Consider the following 24,849-nt stretch of genomic DNA (forward strand, 5'->3'; position numbering starts at 1 on the left):
CGTGAGTGCAAGCCTTCATTTTTTGTATTTCTATATATAATATATATGTACATCTATTATATATATAATATATATATATATTATATATATGTAACGTCATTCTAAGTGTATTTTAATATTAATATATATACTTATATTAATATTAAAATACACTTTGTATGACGTTACATATATATAATATGTATATATATTATATATATAATATATATACATATTATATATATATAAAAATATATTTAATTTATTTTTACACTTGTGTTTTATTTATTTTTTATACTTCCCACCAGCAGGGGGACTGTCTAATATTTTAGACAGTCCCCCTCCTGGCAGATCCACAGCCAGCTATAGAGGGCCATGTGATCGCTCTTTGAGAGCGATCACATGGCCCCCGGGGGCCTGATTTGCCGTGGGAGGGCTGCCTGGGCTGTGAGGCAGTCCTCCCGAAGCGGATCGCGGCGGAGGTAAGTACATCTTACCTCCTGGGGCTGCAAGCCGTTACGGCGTGCTATGCCGTCATAACGGCTTTAAAGCCCACTTAACCCGTGACGGCATAGCACGCCGTAACGGCGTTAAGGGGTTAATGATGCCTTTTTTTTCCATTGAAGGTGTATCAAAAACAATAAAAAAAAAAAGTTAGAACGCTTGTCTGTAGCCTTTTCAAGCTCTCCCCTTCTTCCCCCACCCAGACTTTCTGTGGTTGTCCAATCACAGATTTCCCAATGCAGCTGCAAAGTCTTTGCAAGGCAGGTGTTCTGAGCAATTGCTTGCCTCCACTGGCTAAAGAACCAGGAAGTAACAAGACCTGTTGTCTGGTTCTCAGTCAGGGGGGTGTAATACGGTTACTAATTACATAGCAATTTGCACTTATTGTAAAATAAAAAAAGAGGACACACTCTTTACGCATAAAACAGGCTAATGGAGTCAGGAGTGTCCCTTTAAGTTTAGAAAGGAACTAAATAGGATCTGTCATTTTGTTCCAAAATTACTGCTTTGTCTCTACACCATATTTGAGTGTTTGACTATAGAAATTAAGGGACTCATAGACTTCTCTTAAAGTGGTGCTCACTATACTTGTTTTATGCTACACATTTTCCATTTTTACGACCCATCTCATATTAAAAAATAAAATTAAATAAAAAATACACTTCTGATGCTGTCAGCCAAGCAGGCTAATCAGGGGCAGAGCTAGCAGCAGCAGACTGAAGTAAAGGTAAGATTATACTATATTTGGGGAGGGCAAGAGGAGGCAAGAGGGGCTAAATGGTGTTTTTAACACTAAAGGGTAAGGAAAACATGTTTGTGTGCCTGACACTATAGTGTTCTTTTAACCCCTTAAAGACACATGACATGTGTGACATGTCATGATTCCCTTGTATCCCAGATGTTTGGTCCTTAAGGGGTTAAAGGGACACTATAGTCACCAGAACAACTACAGCCTATTGAATTTGTTCTGGTGAGTAGAATCATTACCTTCAGGCTTTTTGCTGTAAACACTGTCTTTTCAGAGAAAATGCAGTGTTTACATTACAGCCTAGTGATAACTTCACTGGCCACTCCTCAGATAGCTGTTAGAGATCCTTCCTGGGTCCTGGCTGCCTAAAATGCATCCAAACATTCAGTATCTCCTCCCTCTGCATGCAGACACTGAACTTTCCTCATAGAGATTCAATGATTCAATTCACCTCTATGAGGAGATGCTGATTGGCCAGGGCTGTGTTTGAATTGTGCTGGCTCTGCCCCTCATCAGTATTAGCCAATCCTATGGGGAAGCACTGTGATTGCATCAGGCTACCACTTCTGATGATGTCAGCAGACTGTTTGTTTTTCTGAGTCTAACAGCATGCAGAGTTACAGATTCTGGCTTGAATACAGTAATATTTTTACTATATTTATGGAGGCATGAGGGGCCCAAGGGGGCTAGGTGGTGTTAACACTATAAGGTCAGGCATACATGTGTTCCTGACCCTATAGTGATCCTTTATTACTCAATTTTTAGCAATCGCGAGCCCACAGGAGAGTGATTATATATGCTTTACCAGGACCTTTAAAAAATGATATACAAAATTATGTACACTTTAACATCTCAAAGTACTTGAAACAGACTTTTCTTACACATATCCAGTACCCCAATATTTCTAGGTATTAGTATATAAGCAGATGAATGCCAGAATGACTTCCCCTGACATGATTATGTGGTTCACGAACTTATTCCTTGTTCATTAGTTACACCAGGTTTAGGATACATAAACTCCATAGCTAAAATATAACTGTAGAAATTGATAACATAATAAATACACTGATACAAAACAGGTTAATAACACACCTGTCATATATTAGCATCATCAGGGCATTTGGCTGTGTGTAACCTTCGATCTGGGATGTAATTGAAAAACTGGCAAAACCTGCAAATGTTGGTTATCAACCTGGACACCACAGTGTAAAAAATGAAGTCACAGCTTAGATGTAGTTTTAACATGATAACGTTTTCTGAATTTATTACGGACAGAAAAATGGCTGTGATATTTGGATTGATATCTGCCATTTGATGCCAGCTGGAAGTAAGAACAAGTTATTGATTAGATTAGAGGCAGGTAACTTTCAGCTCTCCAGGTGTTGTGGACTACATCTCGCCTGATGCTTTGTTAGCATTATAGCTGTAAGAGCCTTATGGGAGATGTGGTCCACAACATTGTTGAGTGCCAATGGTTGCCTACCCCTGATGTAGGCCAATGGTCATGAATTCTTTCATTCTCTTTTTCCATTTTTTCTTTTGTAACCCACCTATTCTGTCATTCCTTTTTATTCCTATTTTGCACATTTGTGTTTCTTAGTTTAAATTAAAACACTTGCACTCAGACGAATTTCAAAAATGCAGATTTTTGCATTTCTCAATAAATCACCGTATATACTCGAGTATAAGCCGACCCGAATATAAGCTGAGGCCCCTAATTTTACCCCAAAAAACTGGGAAAACTTATTGACTCGAGTATAAGACTAGGGTGGGAAATGCAGTAGCTACTGGTAAATTTCTAAATAAAATTAGATCCTAAAAAATGTATATTAATTGAATATTTATTTACAGTGTGTGTGTATGAATGCAGTGTGTATATGAATGCAGTGTGTGTATCAATGCAGTGTGTGTGTATGAGTGCAGCGTGTGTGTATGAGTGCAGTGTGTATATGAATGCAGTGTGTGTATCAATGCAGTGTGTGTGTATGAGTGCAGCGTGTGTGTATGAGTGCAGCGTGTGTGTATGAGTTATGTGTGTGTATGTATGAATGCAGTGTGTGTGTATGAGTGCAGCGTGTGTGTATGAGTGCAGCGGGTGTGTATGAGTGATGTGTGTATGTATGAATGCAGTGTGTGTGTATATGAGTGCAGTGTGTGTATGAGTGATGTGTGTGTATGTATGAATGCAGTGTGTGTATATGAGTGCAGTGTGTGTATATGAGTGCAGTGTGTGTATGAGTGCAGTGTGTGTGTATATGAGTGCAGTGTGTATATGAGTGATGTGTGTGTATGTATGAATGCAGTGTGTGTGTATATGAGTGCAGTGTGTGTATATGAGTGCAGTGTGTGTATGAATGCAGTGTGTGTATGAATGCAGTGTGTGTGTATGAGTGCAGTGTGTGTGTATGAGTGCAGTGTGTGTATGAATGCAGTGTGTGTATGAATGCAGTGTGTGTGTATGAGTGCAGTGTGTGTATGAATGCAGTGTGTGTATGAATGCAGTGTGTGTATGAATGCAGTGTGTGTGTATGAGTGCAGTGTGTGTATGAGTGCAGTGTGTGTGTATGAGTGCAGTGTGTATGAGTGCAGTGTGTGTATGAGTGCAGTGTGTGTGTATGAGTGCAGTGTGTGTATGAGTGCAGTGTGTGTGTGTGTGAATGCAGTGTGTGTATGAGTGCAGTGTGTGTGTATGAGTGCAGTGTGTGTGTGTGAGTGCAGTGTGTGTGTGTGTGTGTGTGTGTGTAGCTGAGCCTTGGTGGGGGTGGGCAATTTTATTATTTTTAAAAAAATTATTTTAATAATTTTTTATTATTATTATTATTTTTTATTATTTTTTTTAATTTAATTATTATTATTTTTTTATTTTATTGAATTTTTTTTTTCATCCCCCCTCCCTGCTTGATACATGGCAGGGAGGGGGGCTCTCCTTCCCTGGTGGTCCAGTGGCATTGGCAGTTCAGTGGGGGGAGAGGGGGCTGGCAGAGCTGTTACTTACCTCTCCTGCAGCTCCTGTCAGCTCCCTTCTCCTCCGCGCCGGTCAGTGCAGCTTCTCTGTCAGCTCACACTATGACCCCGCGGCTCTCGCGAGACTTACATTGGGAGCTGACCGAGGCGCTGAACGGACCGCCGCGGAGGAGGAGAGAGCTGACAGGAGCTGCAGGAGAGGTAACAGCTCTGCCAGCCCCCTCTCCCCCCACTGAACTGCCAATGCCACTGGACCACCAAGGAAGGAGAGCCCCCCTCCCTGCCATGCTTCAAGCAGGGAGGGGGGATGAAAAAAAATTCAATACAATAAAAATAATAATAATTAAATTAAAAAATTAATAAAAAATAATAATAATAATAAAAAATTATTAAAATAATTAAAAAAAAAAAAAAAAATTGCCCCCCCCCCCCACCAAGTAACCGCTCTGCAGCCCCCACAGCCCCTGTCTGTATTATGGCAATGTAAATTGCCATAATACAGACATTGACTCGAGTATAAGCCGAGTTGGGGTTTTTCAGCACAAAAAATTTGCTGAAAAACTCGGCTTATACTCGAGTATATACGGTAGAATGTATCAAAAAACTAAGATCTTGTTTTAAACAAAGATAATTTATTTTTTTTAGATCATACAGTATTTCTTGAACATTGTGGATATCTCTGTAGCTGATGAAGAGTTATTGGCTGAATGTGAGAATTAAATTGCAATGTGATGATGTTTTTCAAACAAAGTGGCATTTTGATAGATATCAAAGGTCACGTCAGATCTGGAAAGTCAAATGAACTAAAAATTTCTCAGCTTTCCTCGTTTTCATTTTGAAATCACCTTGGAAACACCAGCTGGAAGACAATTAGACATGAATTAAAATTTTTCTCTATTAAAAATTTCATTTTCCAGTAGCTACTTAAAATAATATTTCCTAGGGATGAAGAATACATACTAGTACACCCTAAGTTAGTAAACTGTTTACACAGCAAATACAAAAAATCCATGCAGAAATACTGTAAGTATAGGCAAAATCTGCAGACAAAAAATATTCTAATGGTAGTTGGAGATTGAATGTTCATACTAAATATTTAATCCTAGCCTTGGTTTATAAATAAAACACATGTAAGCCATCTTCCACCTGATCTATACTATTTGTAAGCCAATCAGCCACACTGAACATATAAAAATACAGACTAACAAAAATAGAAAAGAACTAATATGACCGTGAATGATAATGGAATTTCGTAAATTTCACCTGCTAAAAAAAAAAAAAACCTCGTATCTGGGAGAGAATTATCAAAAAAGATAGCAAGTAATGTATTGGATTTTTCTGAGATATGATTTACAAATGTAGTGTAGGTAAAACCTTTATTGGCATTATTATTATTATTATTATTATTATTATTATTATTATTATGTGTGTATTCTTGAGGTCCATAAGGCTTGTGTACAACATGAAAGGGCTGGCAAAATGGGTAGTGGGCAATTCCCCCAAAGACAACCATCATACACAGGTTATGGTTTGCAGTTTTTCAGCATTCTTCAGGGATTATAATAGCACATGGTGAATTGTGGTGCCAGTTAGCACAGGACTGCGGGAGTGAGGCAGCAGGTAGAATTTGTGGCAGTGCCTTTACTAGCCCAGTATTATGTGGGTTTGTGCAGGGGCTAGTTATCTGCAATGCTTCCATTATCCTCAAGCCTCGATTCACCCAAAAGGATATTTCTTGAGAGACTGAGAGTATGTATGAAGTCTATGGAGGTGGCAAATGACCACATCGTGAGATGACTCTGTGTTCGTGACATTTATAGCACACGTTGTTTGTCATTGGTGTCAGGTGTGTTGTGGGATATAGTCTGCGTTTCATCTCTGTAAATGCTGGGTCAGGCGTTGTAGGTCATATTGATTCATATGTAATTACCCCTAAGCATGCTCTTGCATTCCCACACGGAGAATCTCAGCAATCAAAGGAATACATTTAATTTACAAATTTGGTAATCCCATATGAGATGTACAAGCCATAAGTCTTTTCCATGTTCACTGCAACAAGGCCTATCTTGGTTGCCTAGTAATAGAGGACAGTTGTTTTATGGGCATATGACTCATGAGATATGATTATTGCTCAATAGAAGAAATTAGTTAAAGACTCATACATTGAAAATGTGTATATTTTTGTCTTATCATCATTGGGATAAAGGATGCCACACTCTCCTGTTCCCAAGAATGTAACCGGACCTGAGTTTTTCCAAACCTCACTTTTCAGATATAAGATATGTCATGAACCAGACACTGCTGGTGAAACCAAAATTAGCAGATTTATCGGAGCAATGGAAATGCAGCTTTTTGACTCTAGCAAGGATATTGTCAATCTTGGGTCGAAACGTTGCTTATCCATGCTCCAATAAATCTGAAAATTTTGGTTTCACCTTGAGGGCCTGGTCAATCGCTTATTTCTCATATTTATTGTCTCATGGCTGATATCCTTGCAACTGTAACGTTGTTATCTTAGATATAAATTTTTATTAGTTTCTCAACTATTCAAAGCAAACTGTGACCTCTAGGGTACTCGTTGCAAAATGTGATATAATGATAAAGAAAAAAAACCTAACTGGGAAAAATATCTGCATTCAATACAGCTGGAAACTCTGTTATGGACTATGTTTTGTGAGTTGGTCATCAAATAACCTCAACTATCTGTTTATTAAATGGAACCCATAGTCCATTAAATACATATATAGATATACATATAAAATTACATTATTTTGATTAGCCTGAATCACAGTGGAATCCAGCATTTCTTGAAATATCGTATATAGTATTACAAATAAAAATTAAACACAATTTTTCCGAACTTCACATTGTTATTCAATTGAATACATTTGCATTAACTTAAAAAAAATGGAAAATTTTCTGCTACCAGATCAAGAAGTGTAAAAGGTCTATTGATTTGCTTTCAGTTAGATGATACATTTAAAATGCTTCATTTGAGCTGTAATGTATTTTTTGAGATGTGACGGGGGGGGGGGGGGGGGGCTGGGATAAGCAGAGCAGCTAAACACTCATAGTGTGGGGGCTGGGATAAATTTGAGTAATTGCTTGTGGTCTTTGTTTAAAGATTTGATTCTATATTTAATCTAATCCGACTTTTGGGTCATGGCAGCTTTTCCTCATATATTTATCTCGATTTATTTTTTAGCTCTGTATTCTTATCCTCGAATGACTGCTGCTGCCTGTCAGGAAACAGGAAATCACTTTTTATCAATCGGAAAACCGAAAGATTCAAGAAAAAGTACCCACCGAATAAAGCCAAAGGCATTAAGGAATATTTCGAAAGAAAGACCGAATTCATTGGTGGACCTAAAGACATATAAGGACACAAAGATTTTAGTGGCTAAGTTTCTAGAACATTCAAATTGCCACCTCTCTCCAGAAGTTCAACATGTTGTGAATAGTATAAAATCTGTCATAAAATCAGATGAAAGACACATGGAAGAAGCCATCTTTAGTGCCAACGTTATACACCAGGTAATTATGGAAGCATATGCACAGTCAACATCTGAAGTGCACTGACATTCTGCTCTAATAAATGTAATTTCACTAAAATCTCACATAATTTAACTGATTGAAGGATCACATCAAACAAAATAACCACTGCAGTGTGCTTTAGTAGTTATGGTGCCAGGAGCAACCTTGTGCCTTTCCAATTTCAGTAGCCAAACCATATTAGAAGTCTTTACCTTTTAAAATGGGGTCCATCAGGCAGCAGAATGTTGTAGTGTAGTGGTTATGATGGCTGTATTGTTTTTATTGTTCCTTTAAGTGGCCTTTAAATCTGTACTCTGCCTAGATGCACTATATTGTGATACGTTGCCAGGGCCATCTTTAACGTGAAAAGACAGCTGGGCAATCACTCATTCCTAGGTCAGTCCCCAAGTTATCCCAACAAACACACACACACACACTCTCTCTCTCTCTCTCTCTCTCTCTCTCTCTCTTTCCTGTACAATCCTCCCTGTTTGCCAAACTTCCTTATCACTCCATCTTCTATATCAGATCCATTATGCTACTCTTCTTTGACACCACTTACTCTTTGGCCCTCCATGCCCCTAGTTTTGGTAAAACTGCTTGAAAATTATTTAAAGGGGAACTGTAGTGCCAGGAAAACAAACCCCTACATCAAGGCCCTCTCGCGTGGTGAAGAAAGGTTTTTTAAAGCCTTCTGTCACTTACCTGGGTCTAGAGCCTCGGAGCTGGCTTGGGTCCGTCTTCACTCCTCCCCTGCCAACGTCAGCCGGTGGAGTAGACCTAATGAGCATGCCTGGAAATGGCCGCACTCTCATTTGTATTTCTCAGTAGGAAAGCATTATCGAATGCTTTCCTATGGGTATTCCGTTGACGCTGGAAGTCCTCATGCATAGCATGAGGACGTCCAACGTCATTTAGGCAACAAAAAGTCTAACCACCTAAAAGTCCCTATAGTGGCTGTCTGGTAGACAGCCACTAGAGGACGAGTTAACCCTAGCTTGTAATTGTTGAAGTTTATTAAAAAGTGCAATTATCCCATGCTCAGGGTTAAGGGTGATGGGACACTGCACCCAGACCACTTCAATGAGCTGATGTCTGGGTGCCTATAGTGTCCCTTTAACCAAGAACTTTGATGGCATCTGTGGACTAATGCACCATAACCACTGTATCACTATGTAATTGTTATGGAGCCTAGACTGCTCTTTTAATTTGTTAAGGTTATAATTTCAACATGGCTAAACATTGCAAAGTCAAGTTTTGTTTTTGTATTTTTTTTTTTTCTAAGACGACGAAAATTTAGGAAGCACTATTCTTCCAAGTAGAAATTAAATAAAAATGTGCACAACCTGTAAAGGTCTGCAATAAGTACAGACTAACTGGCTGCACCAAATATATAACATTTAAAGAACATAACACATAGTAATGGCCATTTAGTTGCTGTAAACTGCTCAGTAATCAAGGCTATAAAAACCTGTTGAGAATACGTGCTGTGACAAAATAAGTTATAGCCATTATAATACTTCTGCTAGAGTTTTAGAAAAGGCTACGGACAACTCTACCAAGATGAACAATATTTGGGGGGGGAATTGAAGGGAGTCATGATATCTGGGATTTCCAAATAATTTATCAGCTTATGAATATATGAAGTGCTCCAGTGAATTAAATTTGACTAAATTCAAAATGTCTTCATTTGCATTAGCAATTCATGAGATGCCACTTTGAAAGCAAAGCAAACTAACAAAAAATAGCTGATTGCTGGGATTCCAATTTCTCCTTTATTTATTCAGCCAGATGTTAGTTTCAGAGAGAATCTAATAGATATCATGTTACTATTCAATAATATGCAAATGTTATACTGAACTCTCTAAGCGTTTTAACATAAAGTATTCTGCAACACGAACAGTAGTTGTGTTAACCATTCACAATCACACGTCTTCTTCTAAAGTGTTTTTTCCATATTAGAGGAGTCCTTGCTTTAGCAGCATCAATATAGTTGATTGGTCCATCGACAGGACAAATACAATTATTTTATTTTAACCCTAATGTTCAGGGAACACTGAAAGCACCTGATTGGGTAGGTTTTGGTGCAAAGAACTATCTTGTCATCCTCCCTGAATTTCAATTATAATGACTGTAGTTAGGTTACATATTGTGTTAGCTTTGGATATTTAGCATTTGGGCCAGGATTAGGGAATCATTAAGATTAAAGGACTCTGATGCTAGTTCTGGAGAGCGGCCAATGATTATAAAAATTTTACTTATGTATTGTCAAGTGTGATTCTGTCCAGCCTGGATGGCAATGATGGGCTGAGCACTGTGATAACACCCCACCGCCCACCTGCCCCATATACTCTTTTAATTTGAGGAGAGTTCACAAATCTGATTGGCCACAAAAAGTATCAGTTCTTTAAAACACTTTCCGTATAGATAAAAGAAAATTATGCTCCATAACCTCTCAGATTTGTATGACAGGTGATCATTTATCCTTTTTATACTGTATAGGGCTTTTATACACTTTTCTCACAACTTTAAATACTTGCAAATACAATAAATGGATTTTCTGGTCTTGAATGCCATTCTTCTATAACTAATGTTTGGGTTTTTTTCATTAAATACTGTGCATATTTCGGTATAAAGGACATGAAAAATTATCTTGAATACAAAAAAACAAAACCTGTATTCTGGTCAGGGGCGGGCTGGGCCGGGGGGCAGGGAGGCAATTGCCCCCCAGGCCGCCCGAAATTCTTTTAGGACCGGCCGCAGCGGGCCGGCCCTTTAAATGCTGCAGCCGCCGAGCGCTCTGTAAAGAGCGCTCAGACGGCTGCAGCTGCTTTTCCCTCCCTCCCCTCCCCTGTAGGTGGCCGAGCTGCACTCCGGTCCGCGGTCCCGGCCGGAGTGATGGGAAGGTGCACACTGAGTGTGCACTTCCTGTCAGTCCGGCCTGGTACAGGAAACAGAAACTCCTGTTCCGCGCGGAACAGGAGTTTCTGTTTCCTGTACCCGGCCGGACTGACAGGAAGGTGCACACTGAGCACCTTCCTATCACTCCGGCCGGGACCGCGGACCGGAGTGCAGCTCGGCCACCTACAGGGGAGGGGGTAAGAAGAAGGGGGGGGGGGGGGGGGGGGGAGAGTAAAAAGAGGGGAGGGGGGAGAGTAAAAAGAGGGGAGGGGGGAGAGTAAAAAGAGGGGAGGGGGGGAGAGTAAAAAGAGGGGAGGGGGGGAGAGTAAAAAGAGGGGAGGGGGGGAGAGTAAGAAGAGGGGAGGGAGGGGGGGGAGAGTAAGAAGAGGGGAGGGAGGGGGGGGAGAGTAAGAAGAGGGGAGGGAGGGGGGGGAGAGTAAGAAGAGGGGAGGGAGGGGGGGGAGAGTAAGAAGAGGGGAGGGGGGGGAGAGTAAGAAGAGGGGAGGGAGGGGGGGGGAGAGTAAGAAGAGGGGAGGGAGGGGGGGGAGAGTAAGAAGAGGGGAGGGAGGGGGGGGAGAGTAAGAAGAGGGGAGGGAGGGGGGGGAGTAAGAAGAGGGGAGGGAGGGGGGGGGAGAGTAAGAAGAGGGGAGGGAGGGGGGGGAGAGTAAGAAGAGGGGAGGGAGGGGGGGAGAGTAAGAAGAGGGGAGGGAGGGGGGGAGTAAGAAGAGGGGAGGGAGGGGGAGAGTAAGAAGAGGGGAGGGGAGGGAGGGGGGAGAGTAAGAAGAGGGGAGGGGAGGGAGGGGGGGAGAGTAAGAAGAGGGGAGGGGGAGTGAGGGGAGGGGGGAGTAAGAAGAGGGGCGGGGGGAGTAAGAGGGGCGGGGGAAGTAAGAAGAGGGAAGAGAGGGAGTAAGAAGAGGGGAGGGGGGATAATAAGAGGGGGGAGTAAGAAGAAGGGGAGATAAGAAAAAGAGGGGGGTAAGAAGAAGAAGAAGGGGGGAGTAAGAACAAGAGTGGGGAGTAATTAGAAGAAGGGGGTAAGAATAAGAGGGGGGTAAGAAGAAGAAGGGGGAGTAAGAAGAAGAGGGGGGAGTAAGAAGAAGAGGGGGGAGTAAAAAGAAGAAGGGGTAAGAAGAAGAAGGGGGGTAAGAAGAAGAAGGAAGGGGTAAGAAGAAGAAGGAGGGTAAGAAGAAGGGGGAGTAATAAGAAGAAGGGGGTAAGAAGAACAAGGGGGGAGTAAGAAGAACACAGGGAGGAGGGAGGGTAAGAAGAACACAGGGGGGGGTGAGAACACACAGAGGGAGGAGTGAGAAGAACACAGGGAGGGTGGAGGGGGGATGAGAAGAGCACAGGGAGGGTGGGTGAGTGTGAGAAGAGACCGCTAGGGGAGGGTGGGGGAGAGGAGAGACCACTAAGGGGCAGGGGAGAGCTCTAAGGGACAGAAGGGACAGCTCTATAGGACGGTGGGCAAGACAGGGAGCTCTTTAACACTACGCAAACACACACACACACACAATGCATCCCTATACATACACAGAAACACACAATGCATCCCTATACATACACAGAAACACACAATGCATCCCTATACATACACAGAAACAGAACATGCTTCCCTTACACACAGAGAAACACACAATGCATCCATTACACACACACACACAATGCAACCCTTACACACAAAGACAATGCATCATTTGCATAGATACACAGAAACATACACTGCAAACCCTTACACACACATGCAAACACACACACTGTTTTTCTTACATACACACAGAAACACAATGCATCTCTTACACTCAATGCACACACATACAGACACACACCTTGCATCCCTTATGCATACAAACACAGATTCACACAATGCATCCCTCACACACAACCAGAAACACATAATACATCCCTTATACACAAATACACACTGCTTCCACTACACACAAACACACTGCATCACCTGCACAAACTGGTATCCCTATACACTACATACCATAAGCACACATATTAGATAACACATAACACATCCCCTACACACTCCACTCCCTGTGAGCGAGCTCATGGGTGGGTGGAACATATAAGTGGACTTATGAGTGGGCCTTATGGGCATACTCACCGTCAGGCACTGGAGCCCAGACCTTGAGCTGTGTAAGAGGCCCCCAAAAAATGGAGCTGCTTCCAATTCTCCCAGAACGTTGAATTTTGTGACCACAGTTGCAAACAGCCTCCAGAGGTCCTGTTCTACACCAGACCAGTGGAGCCAAACTGCAGCCCATCATCATCCTCATCTAATTGTAAGTAGGCAATCTAGTATATTATTAGTGACACTAATCTATAATTTACCTCACATTAAAGGGACACTATAGCTTAATGAAGTGGTTCTGGTGTCTATAGCTGGTCCCTGCAGGCTTTTTAATGTAAACACACACTGTGTGCAGCACTGGCGTTAGTTCATATGGCAGATCATATGGGTGGGGCATTGTGATGTCACATGGGGGGGGTGGCGCAATGGGCCACTTGACTGGTTTTGCCCCCCAGGCCTAAGGCTGCCAGCCCTCCCCTGATTCTGGTGATCATACGTTTGCATGTAGCTTACTAATAAATGGTTAAACTGTATACACATTCCGACCTGAATATGCTGGAACCTTTATTGTCCAAACATGTAGCTCCTACCTCCTCATTGATTTGTGCCCAGCTATTTAACGTTTTACAAAGATGAAAAGCAAAGCACTAACAGGCAATCAAGAACAGCTGTTCAGGCTGATCAAAAAATGGTTCCAAGAGGCAATGGTTCCAAGAGGCAAGTTCCAAACGGTATAATAAATATATAGGTATAATAAAAGGTAACAAGATATAGATAATGCTTGCATCATTTTTATTAGACATTTTTACCTTAATTGTATTAGTACTGTTGATAAAATTCTGACTTATTTTTCTATTTTTAAGAAAATGAATTAGCAGCCAAATTTACCTTAATATTAGGCATGACAAATTATTTTTATTTTCTGTGATAGAAAAGAAATGTAAGCACTTTTGCTGTGTAATATTTCTTATATACATCAGAAAACATAAATTGCTTCCTACATTATGTATTTGAATGACCGTAGTAATAAAAGGTGTATAGTCATAGATAAAAAAAAATGTAATCTTGACTAAGGCCATATATCAACGTAATCGATTGAATGATCTTTGGTTGTTCTCCACCCAATAGCAAGAGGTTTTGGCATACAATAACCTTGAACCATTGCTCTATAAAGTCAAAACACTTACATAAATCAAAGGCTGTAAACATCCCTGATATGAAGAATATATAGATTGCTTTATAAATTTCCGTTATTTGTCATTTACTTAATGGTTGTATACAGCAGCATTACTAGCGCAAAATAAATGAGAAATGCATAAAAATAATGAAACAGAGCAAAGCATCTCCCCATTATTCATATTGGATATGTTTGATTCCACATAAATCCTGTAAGTAATTTGTGTTCCAATCTAGAGATTGTAGCAATGAATACAGTGTATTGTCTCCTGCGGGTGGTCTACCTAGTTAACCTATAAGATAGTTAGTGTAGAAAATGATGTATAAGGATCCAATGGAGTTCAATGTTTAAACTTAGCAGCTAAATGAAGAGGGGTAAAATTACCCAAAACTGTAAATTGCCTTCTAGTCAAAGTAAAAAAAAACTATTATTAGGTGTATTAATTCAGCAAACATTATATGACGTATTCAGAGGAGAAATAGACACTGGAATTAGTAAATATAATGGGGATAGGGGAAATAGGGTAATTGGCTAGTTGATATTCCTTCTAAAGAAGTGAGTTTTTAGTTTTTTTTTGCTAAAGGTCTAAAGAATAAAGGAAAGCCTTTATTTACTGAATTAGAGAACGTAATGGAAAAGGAGACATGATCATTGCAGCATGTACCGCGTCTCAAGCATAATACATCCAGCCATAGCTTTAGAGAGCCTGATCTAACATCATAACAGCGTGACATGCCATCACAGCAATATCAGTGCTCACAGAAAACTGTACTCCTCTCATTAGGAAATATCTTTAATTCACAATGATGCCAACCATAGTTGTGGTGCTCTGGGCCCTGGATCACTTTAATTCCAAGTCATGTGACCGGCCTTTTTATAGCTTATGACATCACCATGTCTTGTAGTCTGGTCATGTGACCATTTCTTTTTATTCTTCGGCTTTCGCCATGATCCAAAGAGACATACCGATGCCCTGGGTATGTTTAATTCTGATTGTGCTTTTACTGCCCCTTTAATATTTATGTATTTAACCAACCAATAAGATTTGTAATTAAACACTGTGTGTTGCAGAGTAAGCATTGGCATGATAAAGGTCACAGCTTTTGACTGAAACGTTGCCTCGTGAGCCTGGTGATAAATAGCCATTATATTTGAAAAGTAGAGCGCCTGGACCCTTTTTTTTTGTCTGAGCATTCCGTAGTGCAGGGAAGCAGGCAGTCTCCGTGCCCAGTACATGATGTGATAAGAATATAGCAGGCAATTGCTGGACCTCTTTTTTAATAAAGTAATCCAGCAATACTGCTTGATTGGCCCACAAACTGAGTGATAACCCTGGGAGCCAATCACAGTGATGACATGTAATCAGTCACTCTGGGTGCCAATTCACTAATAGTGCATTGTTAATGTTACTGTCAAGGTTAGTTAACTCCTTAAGGACACATGACGGATGTGGCGAAACCGACCTCGCCACGTGTCCTTGGAGGGGGCTGCTTGCCCGCCTCTTGCCTTTGGACTATGGCCCTGCAGGTTAAACTGTTTATTTTCCCTGCAGAAAGGCTTATTCGTGTGATCTGAGTGCCATTCATCTAATAATGTTCAGTCAGATCAAAGCTATCTGGGGATATGTAGAAATGTGTGTTTTATGTACTAAATGTATCAGTATGTAATTTTATGTATTTTACTGTCTTTTTGTCTGCCATGTGGGTAATGGAGTTTGGCTCTGTCTTTGGAGATAATTAGATTCCTTCTCCAATTATCTCCAGGGCATAAGGGAGGAAGCCAGGATGCATTGTGGGGATGTTTGACTTTTACTGTTTGAGCCAGATTAAAATACAATCAGCCAGGGGGAACAAAAGATACTTTTACTAACTTTTGAACCCCTGGTCTGATTCATGCCATTTTTTTATATGTTATTCCCCTGAATGGATTGATTGTGAATATGTATTTTTATGCGAATGTGATGTATATTTTGGGAGTTATGAATGTTGTGTAAAAACTGTATTTTCCCTACCTATGATAATTGTATTTTCCTGTGTGTACAGATAATTAGTTTACAGGTAGAGGGGAGGGCTATGTGTGGGATGTAACTATTGTGTGATTGGTTAATGTACATTACTGTGTGTGTCCCTCCCCTTCATGGGAGCACCTAATAAAAAGGGCTGCAAGCTAGCAGCCAGAGAGTTCTATTTTTACCCTCAACTTGAGTCCTGTCTCTTATTGGGGGAATCTGCTACAAGGGATTGCTATGCTAGGCATATTCCCTTGCTCTAATCACTGAGCTCTTGTAAGAGCTTGTTCCTGCTTCGTTCTGAAGGGAGATAGCTGCAGCCTGCGGTGCTTATGGTGTCTGGTGGAGTGCTTGGAGTCCTCTGGAAGCGCTAGGAGCATCTTTCAACTGAGGTACCCAGTCGGGGTGCCAGGTGATCCGTTACAACGGAAATATTCCGTCATGATTCCCTTTTATTTCAGAAGTTGTGTCCTTAAGGGGTTAAAGTAAGGTTAGTTACAATTAACTAGGTTTAGTGTTAGTTAGAACTAGGGTTCGGGTTAGCTATGTTTACCTAAGTAAAAGATATATTGAATTTCTTACACACTCATGGATAGTGTCCACATACAGTGCTGTATAAATCTCAATTCGAAAAGTGATTGTGATAAAAAGTGAAATTACTTCCCTTAGCAATATAGGATATACCCGAAGATTTCCTCCTATCTTCAATTCAACATGTGTATGGTATATTGCTATTCCAAGCTAGGGAAATAAGAAATATATGGCATAGTGCAATACTGTATATATTATAATTGGATATATGAGCAAGTGACAAATGCTCACTCACACTTTGACATCCCAAGAAGTGCCTTCAGAAATATACTTGGTGTCATCTTTGTTAAAGATTGTCCCTGAGGAAGTCCCTAACAGGGAAGAAACGCGTTGGACTGATTTACCTGCTTTTATTTACTTTGATGTAAGTAATAAATGCTTTTTTTACTCTTTACTCATACAGTCATCCAATCTATTTTTTTGCACTTTGTTTTTTATGTGAGACTCACATTTACCAAGTATTTGAAGCAAAGAAGACACACCAAGTATATTTCTGAAGGCACTTCTTGGGATGTCAAAGTGTGAGTGAGCATTTGTCACTTGCTCATATATCCAATTATAATATATACAGTATTGCACTATGCCATATATTTCTTATTTCCCTAGCTTGGAATAGCCCTATACCATACATATGTTTACCTAAGGTTAGGGTGCACTTAATATGAAAGTAGGAAGTAACAGTACGGCAACAATAACGAACATATAGCAAAAGTGCCAAAAATGCGTTGGTCACAAATTCATGGAATCTTGGGCATACTTTAGTCACAAAAGAGTTCAGCATCTTAAAAAAAAAATTAAAAAAAATTACTACTGTAAAATTAAACAGTAACAAAAATTGTATTAATTACTGTATTTTTTTTTTCTGCCCTTACAGGTAATCACAAACTCTCAGCAGAATGTCAATATATCTAGAAAGAAACTACAAGAAGACCTTCACCTTCGGAGCTGTGGAGCTCTGAGTTCCCCATTAGCCTTTCTACACAGAATACACATATCACGTGATGTGGATCAGGACAGGCCACACAGTTTAGTTGGAGTCTGCAGAGAAACCATTCTTTGATTCTAGTATCGTAAACAGAGATTGCATGAAAACAAAAAGCGATGATTTCCAGCATCCGCACCCTGCAACAACTAAAATATGCCTTCTCCGTTTTGGACTTGGCCAAGCATGGGACAACAGTCAACAAAAACAAAAAATATCTCTGAATGTAACAGGTTTTGCAACAACAATGCAAACTTTATTTATACTCTTATTGCCTTCTTGGAAAAAGACGTCTGTAATTCAATCTATTTTTTATTGTTGAAACAATGATTCAGATATTGCTGCCGTGTAGCTTCAAAACAGTACTACATCTTCTAAATATTTATCACCTCACAGAAAAGGGCCATGTTGTGCCCCTGAAAGCTTGCATACCGCATTATTTAATTATGAACTACGTGTTGCACCAAGTAATGGCAGCAAGACCAACAATGAAACCAATATACTTACGATGAAAGAAATTTTACAACTTGAGTGTTGTATTTACTTTATGTACCTCAAAAGTGTTTTCACAAGATGTTTTAATAAAAAAAATGGCTGTCATACAGTTGTTGGTTTATTTACATACATTTTTTTTTAGAAACGCTATTCTATCTAAAACTTCATTTTCAGTTTAGCTAGTTTAAACAAATGCCACAATATTAAATGGTTATTCTAGTTTACATGGAGTTCCCAATTCATCTAGTGCTCCTAAAAAAGAAAGAGTATTGGCTATTAAAACCAGAGCTTTAAAAAAACAGAATACTTAGAAATGCATAATTATTTATATAGATAAATAAGGAGACATTGCTAGATTACCTAAGATAAGCTTTCTCTAAAGTTCTAAGCTCAGTTCTAACATCTCAGGCCTTATAGGCCAATAGGTAAAATATAATCAAACTTACTATGTGTTAATAAGCATGTAGGGGTTTATAAAATTATCTATAACTGCCTCATTAGAGATATCTTTACCAGAAGCTCAAAGAAGCGAGGTGAATGGTCAGCGTAGGACCCACCAAAGAGGTTTGCCTTGACGTTGGCAGGTGGGAATCCCTTTCATGGCCATTGGAGTAAGTAACCTCCATTTGTTTAAATATGCATTGGGATTTGGGAAAGATCGCAGGTAACTTTTTATTTAGTATTTATTTTCCTATCTATACCTAAAGCAGCACTAATTAAGGCTCTAAGGAAAGGATCACAAACTCTATAAATGCTCCATAAGTGAGTGTTAGGTATTCCAGTAGAAAATGGACATGGTTAAATGGACTTTCAAACTGTGTGGAAAATCTTTAATGAATCACAAACATTTGAAAATAGTAGCCACAAACCATGAGCACAAAGTAGCTGGAAATTCAATTTGGGAGCATCCAATGTCAGCAAAGGAAAGTGTTGGTTCTGGTTTCCTGGAAAGGTCCTCCAATGCAGGTCTTTTGTAGAGTTGGTTTAAATTCAATTTTCTGTTCCACAACTGTGCCAGGTATACGTTCTATAGGGACCTGATGCCACCCATACTCTTTTACAGATATGACAAGTGGGAGACAATGTGTGAGAGGTCAATAAATGTGTGCGCTGTTTCACTGAGTCCTGTAAATAGCACTGAGAAATGAATTGGATAGTAAGGCAAAAACTGACTCTTATGGAAGATGCATTGACATTTCTAAAACAAATATTATTGAAAGACCATTCATTTATTCAAAGACACCAATTTGATCAGTGCAAACCCATGCTATAATGGGTTGGTAACAGGTGAGTGCATTCAATATTTCCTCCCACGAAAACTTATGGGACAGAGAAATGAATCATCCATAATTACGCCGTTAAAAAGCACAAATTTAATGCCAAAAGGGTTTGCCACCAACCTTTAATTTGCAGAGTGTGTCTGTTAATATTCTTCATTCTAAACTGGTCAATGAATAAGCTAAAGGAATAAATTAACAATTTCACACTATTACCTGCATATTTAGATTCCCATTTTTCCTACTTAGGAGGCTCCAATATAATTGTCGGTGATGTATAGTAGAATTCAATCAGTTAAAGGAACACTTTGAGAACCATAACCATTACAGACTATTGTAGAGCTTATGGTGACAGGACAGCCCTAGCACCAAGAATGGCTTGACAACTTACTTGGTCCCACTGGGTGCCCACCACTGCCGCCGAAAACTGATATATCTGTACTAGTGCTCTCACCCAAAGAGCTGTCCTTGCATGTTCTGTCCATCATCAAGGGATGCAGCAGTTGGTGCATGCAATGAAAATTGTCAAATTAATCTTAAACTGTTTGACCACTTACATTGGTTATGGTAACCACATTTTGGTATGCAAAAAAGTGAATAACAACTTATAATATGTATATCATGATATCCCTCAAAGTCTCTTGGGCTGCACCTTTGAAACAAAAATATAGAGAAAAAATCTAGTACAGCACATCCATAAATTGCAATACATGCAATTAAGTTTAGATAAATGGTATCACACTCACAAATACCAAGTGTATTAGGTGCCCCTCTTACTCTGCAGTCTCAGGAGGGAGTTGGCTCCTTGGATCCAATATATATAGGTGTAAGTATCCGGACCGGAGACACAGAACGCCAATATTCACATTAAACTTTTATTGCAATGTACGCCAACAGTCTGACGTTTAGTCTTATGTTTACATAGGATATGTCTAAATAGGGTGAAACTTAGCACTGACATCTTCGTTGGGATGTGCCCATTGGATAGCACATGATTAGAAAACTGTGTGAGGTGAGGAACTAAAATGGCAGAAAATTTGTTGTAATATAAATCGGAAAAGCCATCTGGGCCTAGCACATTGTGTTTAGGCAATTGCTGGATAGTCTTTAGGATCTCCTCCTCTGTAAAAAAAGATTTCCATAATTTTGATAGACTGTGGAGGGATACGTGGTAGGGAAACTGAGTCCAAGAAGGTTTCTATTTCATCAACTGTGGAATTGTAGGTGTGCAGACTTTCCTGCAAGTTGTACAATGTTTAATAGAAGGTGGCCAGTTTCTTTACTATATGATCTGGGTTAGTAGGTTTAGGGCCATCTGCAATGGAAAAGATATACTTCCCATCCCACCCTCCTTTCCACTTTGTGCTCTCTCCTGCCTCGCTCAGTGCTCATTGTTTAATTTTTTTTTAAAAAAAAGCTACCTCCTACCTTCTCTTTCTCTCCCTCCACTCATCGGCCTATGAGAAGCTTGTGATTGGACTGCGTTTTGCCCCAGTGAAGTCAAAAGGGGGTGCGGAAGAGCAGTGTCGGGAGCTTTGTCCCGAGCTGGATTCAACATAAGTAAAACCTTTTTATTTCACATTTTACTGCAAACTGAGAGGAGGGACCTTCCCCACAGTACTCAATAGGTCATGTTCCACCAGAAAGGTCTCCGTCTCAATAGGGTTATAGTAACCCTTTAAAGTCGGTGTAGTCAAACTAAAATCATAGGTGACTTATTACAATTTTCCAGTTCACCTTTTTTTTACCTTAAGTTTGAAATTAACTTTGAATACACTGTAATTTCTCACTTTAGTGAGTAACCCTGATACTGATTCCAGTCACCACTGCTTACCTTCACATCTAATCCGGAGCCAGTCCTTATCTGGCTGCAATATGATTAGACAGAGTCTAATTCAGTTTGGAACTGGCAATAAAGACAAACATATGTTCTTTAAACATTGCATATACATTTGCTGGGATTAATAATGAAGGGAGAGTAAATGTTAGGTAGTATGTGTAGCCTGCAGTAGAATCCTACAGTATGCTTTCCATTACCAATGCCTAGATTTAAGCCCACATACAGACACATGTCCATACCGTTAGCTTCTTATGATGCTGCATTTTCCAAAATACCAGCAGATTCCTTACAAATACACATAGGCATATTTTATCAATTTTATTTGTATTTTGTTTAACAACTACCTTTATTATTACTAAAATGTTTTTTGTGCTCCTCAGCATATATTTTAGAACTTGTACAAAATATGACAAGAAACAGGAAACCTTATTTTAATATCATATACAGATCAGAATCAACATTAACACCTAATATTGTGTAGGTCCCCCTTATTGGAGCAAAAACATGTCCTGAACATGTCCTGTGTTATCTTGGCACCAACAGATTAGCAGCAGATCCTTTAAGTCCTGCAAGTTATGAGCTAGGGCCTCCATTGATTGGATTTGTTGTTCCAGTACATCCAGATGTTAAATCGGATTGTGATCTGGGGAATTTGGAGGCCAAGGCAATGCCTTGAATTTTTTGTTATGTTTCGAAAACCATTCTTGAACAATTTTACAGTGTGGCAGGGCGTATTATCTTGCTTAAAGAGGACACTGTCGACACTGTCATCAGGGAACACCATTGCCATGAAGGGGTGTACATGGTCTGCAACAAACTCTAGACACGTGGTATGTGTCAAAGTAACATCCACATGAATGACAGGACCCATGATTTCCAGGCAGAACATTACCCAGAGCATAACACTGCTTTCACCAGCCTGACTTCTTCCTATGGTGGATCCTACTGCCATCCCCAGGTTAACGATGCACATACACTCGGCCATCCACCTGATGTAAAAGAAAATTTGATTCATCAGACCAGGCAACCTTCTTCCATTGCTCTATGGTCCAGTTCGGACCCTCATGTACTCCATTACAAGTGAGTAATCATGTACCAACTGCACAAATTTTGGTAGGTACTAACCACTGCATACTGGGGACACCCCACTAGAGTTGCGTTTTGGAGATGCTTTGACCCAGTCGTCTAGCCGTCATTATTTGGCCCTTGTCAAAGTCACTCAGATCTTTTTGCTTGCCCATTTTGTCTGCTTCCAGCACATGAAATTCAAGAACTGACGAAATACTTGCTGACAGGTGCCATTGTTACAATATAACCAGTGTTATTCTCTTCACCGGTCAGTGGTTTTAATGTTGTGGCTGATCCGTGTAGACTTGATATAGATATGCATTCTTGCAAAAAATGTTTACAGTGAATGGTTTAAATAGGTTAATCTGCAACTCTTACCATTTTTTGGTATTGACTAGAGATGTCGCGAACATACAATTTTCCGTTCGCGGCGAACGTGAATTTCCGCAAATGTTCGCGAACGGCGAACTGGACGAACTGACATAGACTTCAATAGGTAGGTGAATTTTAAAACCCACAGGGACTCTTTCTGGCCACAATAGTGATGGAAAAGTTGTTTCAAGGGGACTAACACCTGGACTGTGGCATGCCGGAGGGGGGTCCATGGCAAAACTCCCATGGAAAATTACATAGTTGATGCAGAGTCTGGTTTTAATCCATAAAGGGCATAAATCACCTAACATTACTAAATTGTTTGGAATAACGTGTTTTAAAACATCAGGTATGATGTTGTATCGATCAGGTAGTGTAAGGGTTACGCCCGCTTCACAGTGACAGACCAAACTCCCCGTTTAACGCACCGCAAACAACCGCAAACAGTCCATTTGCACAACCGCAAACTCCCCATTTGCACAAGGTTGGATACCAAGCTAGCCATGTCCCGTTCCTTGCCCTCACTGATGTCATTGAAGGTCTCTTCCTCCACCCAGCCACATACAACACCAAGGGTCCCCGAAAGGTGACAACAAGCCCCCTGGGACGCCTGCTGTGTTTGGTCTTCCACTTCCTCAAAGCCGCCTTCCTCCTCTGACTCCTCTTCTTCAGACTCCTCTCTCTGCGTTGCCTCTCTCTTATAAGTGTGTTAAGTAGTACTATTCTTATCAGTTTCATCTCTGTTACGTCCCCTATCAGGGGACGTGTATATGGCATCGATTTTAGGAACCTAAAATCACTGTGCACTGGCAGAAGTTGGCAGAGTAGACGCTGTAGGCCTGACACACACGCTTGCAGACAACTAACTGCTATTCAATCTATTACAGTTAAAATTGTATTCTTTTTTTTTAAATGTACACTACTGTTACACCCGATATGAGTTGCACTGGTGTGACACTGTGCCCTGGCAGGCCCTGAAACGCACACGTGTGAAGGAAACTGACTGCCATTATATTACAGTCAAAAAAGTTTTTTTGTTTTTTTTTAATGCAAGCTATTGTGACACCAGATATGAGTGGTGGCACTGGGCAAGTGGGCACAGTATACACTGTGAGCCTGACACACACGCTGGCAGGCAGGCAACTGCAATTAGATTACACAGGGAAAAAAAAAAGCAGACTGATGTTCTAGCCCTAAAAAGGGCTTTTGGGGTGCTTTCCTTACAGCAGAGATCAGATGAGTCCTTCAGGACCGTAGTGGACACTGAATGCACTAGCCTAGCTATCGATTTCCCTATTAAATCAGCAGAAGCTACACTGTCCCTCCTCTCACTAAGAATGCAGCTTCCGGGGGGCGGGGCATAGCTGTCATGGACGAAAGACGTACTTCGTGTGAGCTCCCTCAATATCTCACTTTAAGCAGCTATCAACAAGCGAATTTCACCCCAGAAGGGGATGACCCAGCAATGTTGCTCCTACCTGACCGACCCAACATGCTTAATAGCGGTCAGCAACTCGACAGAGTCTTACTTACCTCCGCGTGGCAAGTGTGGCCTGGTGCTCACCTGGCGGGAGAGGCGGCCGATCTCCCGATCCTGGGATGCCCAGGAGCAGCTACTTCCCGCGGGAGCTCCGTTACCCCCCCCCCCCCTCGGACCGGTGGGGGTTATCCCAGTCCACCCCTGAGAGGCTGTCTGGAGTTAATGGACACACAGAGCTCAGCCGCCCAGGCTGACATACTCATCTGCGACTCTCCCAATATGGCGGCAGCCGCGTGTCCTCCTGGTACCAGCAAAGCATGGCAGGATAATGAGTCTAAGCTGGACAGACTCTTCAATCAAATTTGGAAGCAAATAACAAGCAGGAAGCCCCAACAAGCTCCACCACAGCCCCAACAAGCTCCACCACAGCTAAGCGAAGCAGTACCCATTAAAATCCACCAACGCAAAAGGCGTTGAAGACGGGACCGGAGGCACAAACAGAAATGCAGAGCCTGCCCCACGTCAAGCACTCGCCTCCACCTTAAGCCACTACAATCCCGCACCGGACGTGAAGCACCACCGGGACAGATCCGACCACCCGACAAAACAAGCTTACACCACCTCAAGCCGCGAACCCGGCACTCAGCCAGAGACTTGCCTTTGTTGTTCCAGGTATCAGGGACTCCCAGGGTCTGCACCTGGTGCCCAGAAGGGATCGGATGAGCACAAGCAGTAAACAGCAGCCTGCCAAGCATGTCCCACTATAGCCGATCCTCCACACCATGCCTTTGATCGCATGAACTGCTCTCTGCACATTAACTAATCGTAAAGTAGCAAGCGTTTAAACATGTC

General features: G+C 40.9%; 1 protein-coding gene across 1 annotated transcript in view; it reads left to right on the top strand.

The window, feature by feature from the left end:
- The window catches only part of ENTREP2 (endosomal transmembrane epsin interactor 2), a 740,326-nt gene extending 722,359 nt beyond the window's left edge, over positions 1–17,967 (top strand). Inside the window, exons 10-11 of the mRNA XM_063449144.1 lie at positions 7,401–7,729; positions 17,358–17,967. Coding sequence (XP_063305214.1) covers positions 7,401–7,729; positions 17,358–17,543 — 515 coding nt within the window. The 3' untranslated portion in view covers positions 17,544–17,967. The remainder of the gene's footprint in view (positions 1–7,400; positions 7,730–17,357) is intronic.
- Positions 17,968–24,849: the final 6,882 nt, after the last annotated feature.

This window comes from Pelobates fuscus, chromosome 3, assembly GCF_036172605.1.
Source record: "Pelobates fuscus isolate aPelFus1 chromosome 3, aPelFus1.pri, whole genome shotgun sequence".
In the NCBI taxonomy this organism is placed as follows: domain Eukaryota; kingdom Metazoa; phylum Chordata; class Amphibia; order Anura; family Pelobatidae; genus Pelobates; species Pelobates fuscus.